Genomic DNA, 5,162 nt, shown 5'->3' with positions numbered 1-5,162 from the left:
GCTCTAGTCCTTTCCAGCCATCACCAAAGATGTTATAACCCTTCAATATGTGACCAAAATTCATCATAGCAATCCACTTGTTCCCATCAAGCTTGTAGTTTGATCTCAACTGTCCATTTAAGTGGACTGATTGTGCTTCATGACACGTGTCATCGTCTAGCCATATGATCCCCAATCGCTCAATCAAGTGCTCAAGAGACAAAGCCCATGATTTTGAGAGTAGGTTTTGCCTTTCTAGCTAGTACTCAAACATGTGAACTTTTCCCAGAAAACAGGATCACACTTCACAAGAATGTCCACACGAGGTGAACCTGTAGAAGACATCATAGCCGTTCAATCCAAAGCTGCTGGCCCAATCACCATCGTCAATGACTTCCCCTTCTCTTGTGGACCAACATTTTTATTACAAGGTCTAGTTGGTGGCACCAAAGGAATGTTAGGCCTAGGAAGAACTTGTGTTTCACTTCCATCACAAACTTCCACAGCCCTTAACACTGCCCAGAAATTCACTCTCTGCCTATCATCATCAAATGGCATCATAGCATTTGGTCAAGGGCCTAATGACTCAGATTTTGGCACCGAAATTTCAAGGTTGCTCATGTACACACCCCTTGTTACTAACCCAGGTGATGAATATTCAATACAAGATTACTTTATTGGCATCAATTCCATCAAAATAAATGGCGAGCTATTATCCTTGAAAGCAACATTAGGAGCGAGCAAATTGACCACAATTGTGCCTTACACCACCATGGAGAGCACAATATATGGTAAGTTTATTAGAGCTTATGTTAAGGCTGCTAGTTCTATGAATATGACTAGGGTGGCTTCGGTGGCACCTTTTGGCCTTTGCTTTAACTCAAAGGGCGTTGATAGCACCCATGAGGGGCCAAAAGTGCCAATTATTGAATTGGTGCTACAAAGTGAGACTGTGATGTGGAGGATATTTGGTAGAAATTCCATGGTTCAGGTAAGCAAGGAAGTTATGTGCTTGGGATTTTTGGATGGAGGTTTGAACCCGAAGGGTTCGATTGTATTAGGGGGATATCAATTGGAGGACATGTTGCTACAATTTGAAATGGGTACTTCCATGCTAGGATTCAGTCAATCAATCTTGAAGAGGCAAACAACTTGTTCCAACTTCAAATTGGATTCTTGGGCTGGAGAGTAGCTAGAAAGCCATTTCAAATTGTTTTCTTGTATTCTTTGTCCTTGTTTGGAGCATATGTTAGAGTTGTAAACAAATCAAAGTGTGGATTATATTCGGTTAATATGAGTTTTTAGTTTTGGAATCTACTTTTACAATAGCTATTTTTCATTAGACCAAGATATTAGTCATTTTGGTGTAGATAGGGATTAGTCCTTAAATTTTTTATTCAATTATTAGAGATTTTACCAATTCAGCGAACTGAAACGAACAATATTATTTGGGGTGTAAGCTATCTCTCGTCTGCATAATTTCACTCTACGTTTTTCTCTAGTGTATTATTTAAGGTAACATTAAAGTCGTGACAAAAAATAACCTTTATTCTTGTACAATTCTGATTATTGAGATTATTGAATGAATTTTAAATCTATAGTTCTTAAACTTTTTTTTAGTTAAGCACTTGCTATTTAAAATTGTAAATATATAATTTAAAATTTAATCCATATTTTTTTCGTATAAAAAATGTATTCCACGTATAGGATGAGAAAAACATAAACATAACCATTAACATATGTATAAATAATTATGTCTAAATGCACTTGTCTATTTTTATATTATAATTATTATAGAAAATTTATTGGTAAAAAAAATTTTAATTCATTTAAATTCTTCCTCATAGTAACCTTGGATGAATCTAGAATTGTTCCAAATGTGTAACTTAGCATTTTCAAATTTTTTTTTAATGCCTTTGTTTCTTCTTCTTGTGTTTTATTATGCTTGGCTCCCAAAAAATCTTATATCATGTGTTTTTAAGCGTGTCTTAAATCTTATCTTGCCAATACACTTGACTTTTATTTTTATTTTTTCAAAACTTTTTTTTGAAGCTTTTGAAAAAAAATTAATTAACAACATTTTGTAACCCTATAATTGTTTTTACTTTACATGTGACTAATTTTTGCTTCAAGTATTCCCAAAAAAAACATTAATCTTTATGTTAACTAGCTTGTAACCCCATGCATATGCATGGATACACTTAAAGATATATAATAAGATGCATAATATAATTCCTATATATATAATTTAAATACTACTGATAGTCATTTTTATATTTTATTAACTCTTTGAAAATTTTTGAAAGGAGATTATTAAGTATAAGATGTAAATTGTCCATTTTATTATTATTATTATTGTGAAGCACTTATTTTTTACGATTCATTTATTCTAGACTCTTTGGTTTTTGTACTTAATAACTCACTTGAATGAATATTTATGACGTGGTCTCACATTTGATTCTAAAATTAAGAAATAAAACTCTTTAAGAATAAATAATTTAGGACACATAACACAAAATTGGAACTCTAATTTGAAATTCTAATATGAGTTTCTCTTAACTTCACCTATTATTATTACTAGTATGTAACCCATGCTACCGCACGAGAATGAATATAATTTAATAAAACAATGGAAATAAATATATTGCATTTTATTATTTAAGTGATACTATTGGTTTTGTTTTATTTATTTATTTATTAATCATGAGTTTAGTTATGTTTAAAAGACTTAGTTTATTCATGTTTAATAAAACTTAGCATTATGTAATTTTTTAACTAATATTTTTATCATACAAAATTCTAATGACAGATTGCTACATAGACATATATATTCAAGGTTGATTCATACATGGTACATATAGCTATGCTTAAGTTGTTTTATCACAAACCATTTTTAGCAAAATATTTTAATCAATTAAATGTGAATCTCATAACAATATATAACAATTGAATAACATAAATCTCATAAAAAAAATTAATCAATTAAAAATCACTAAAATTATGAGTATAAAACGTAAAGACAAACAAATAGGATAAGTATTAATTCCTTAAAAGAAAACTTACAGTGAGTTGAGAAAACTACACAAATATTCTTTGATATTTAAAGAATAATGGGATTACAACTTCCTTTCGAAATTGGGTAGAGACTCATGCTAATAACATGTTATGAAAAAGAAAAGAAACATGCAACATCAATGATAGAAAAACAAAACAATTTTATAATTAAACAATAAAAATTATTGACAAAAAGGAAATAAAGTATAAGCAGATGAAAGAAAATAAATATGCAACATCAATCATAGGAAAATCACAAAATTATATAATTAAACAATAAAAAATTTACACAAAAGGAACGACAGTATAGACAGATGAAAAAAAGCAGTAATCAAACCTTAGGAATGGTTGGAATTCGTTTTGCAGAGCATAAACCAAAACTATAAAAATTGTAAAGACAAGTACAATCGGAATATTTGGAGAACCTCTTATTATATAAGATACAGAAATACCCAAATATATGCATCATTGATACCAAGAGATTCTTTTGAAATTCCATAGTATTGATTGAAGAAGAGGGGAGTTGTATATTAAGGTGCCTGAATCAGAGTGGAAAAGGGAGGTGAATCTGAAAATATGTGGGTGTGGAAAATGGAGGTGAACCTGAAAATACACGGGTGTGGAAAAAAAAGAAAAAAAGAAAAAAAAGAAGCACATCTGAATTACAACAAATGGAGAGAAATTAGACTCCAATTTAATTTCATATTTAGAATTGCAATTGGAGTTTCTCTCTGCTTCACCTATTATATATATATATATATATATATAAATGACTTATAAATTTGAATTTATTTTAGTTATATGATTATGTTTTTTATGATTTATTATATTGGACTCCTCATTTTGTACACTAAATTAACTAATTTGGCACAAAAATTTATAAATTTAGATTAGATGAGACACGTGGCACAAAATTAAATTCTAATTAAAATTCAATTTTTATACTAAATTAACTCACTTGGCACAAAATTCTAAAATTTAAATTAGATGAGACGTATGGTGCAAAATTAGACTCTAATTAAATTCCAATTTGAAATTTAATTGGATGTTCTCTCTGATTTACCTATTATTATAGATATATTTGTGATTTTTTTTAAGAATACAATTAGTTCACATGTAAAAGAAGAATCAAAAGATAAACATCACCATACACATATGTTTATAAGTAATGTCATAACATGCTGATTGGAGTTATCTTAATTAATGATCATTCTTGTTCCATTGATTCTTATTGTAGTCTTAGACAAATATCTCAATTCGTTCTCCAAGTAGGCGAGTGTCTCTAAGAAGAACTTCATTAGTTTTTCTATTGCTACATTCGGTAAGGTTAATTTCCAATGATTTTTAAATTCAATACTTTTGAGCATGTCTTACTCTTATCTTGCCAATATGTTGTTTCCAACAATTGCTACTTTCAAACTTTTATTTTATAAATTATATATATATATATATATATTTAAAAATTTTGTATGAGTTTTTATTTTGAGTGAATATAGTCTTTGAGTTGATTTATGACTTTAAAAAAAAGAAAAAAAAAATTTTGTTTATGTTATTTACCATAGGAAAAATGTTATCCAGTTAGATGACATTTTCTCTTACATATATACTTAAAAAAATGTTAGCACTCAGTATATGTACGTCTAAATGCAGCGGTGAAGCTAGACTATTTTCTTAAGGGGGGTCAATGTGCCAAAACTAATATAATTTTTTTTTCCATAGAAAATACAAGGACGAGGGGAAGTTTTTTCAATATTGCAGGGAGGCTAGATATTGTGCCACTCCTTTAAAATTCAAGGTACTTCCTTGGAATTCTGTCCAACGTTGATTGCTATTATCATCAATTTTGAATTGGCTTCCTATTATAATAAGCATTTCACCTCTTTCAGCCTCTTTATATATCAAGAGAATTAAAAAAAATACAACCATTGATCTTTTCTTGTTATAATTTAAAAAATACTCTTAATTTTAACATTTAAAAAAAAATATAAACTACCAATAAAACAAGTATTTTAACAAAGATAAACTAACATTTTGGTCCCTAAGTGTCTAGGTGCACTTTTTAATTTAAATGTTGAAGTTATGGTAAGAAATGTCTTGATAGATGACCATTCTTGTTCAATTCTTCCTCA

The 5,162-nt window shown here is 29.1% G+C and overlaps 1 protein-coding gene across 1 annotated transcript; it reads left to right on the top strand.

Annotated features, from left to right (window-relative positions):
• On the top strand, positions 1-1,240 carry LOC142623169 (putative aspartic proteinase GIP2). The gene has a single exon (XM_075796571.1). It carries the CDS (start codon positions 293-295, stop codon positions 1,169-1,171), a length of 879 nt encoding a protein of 292 aa, XP_075652686.1. The 5' UTR covers positions 1-292; the 3' UTR covers positions 1,172-1,240.
• Positions 1,241-5,162: the final 3,922 nt, after the last annotated feature.

This window comes from Castanea sativa, chromosome 2 (genome assembly GCF_040712315.1).
Source record: "Castanea sativa cultivar Marrone di Chiusa Pesio chromosome 2, ASM4071231v1".
NCBI lineage: Eukaryota > Viridiplantae > Streptophyta > Magnoliopsida > Fagales > Fagaceae > Castanea > Castanea sativa.
Note: the sequence above shows the minus strand (reverse complement) of the source record. Positions and strands in the feature narration are given on the sequence as shown.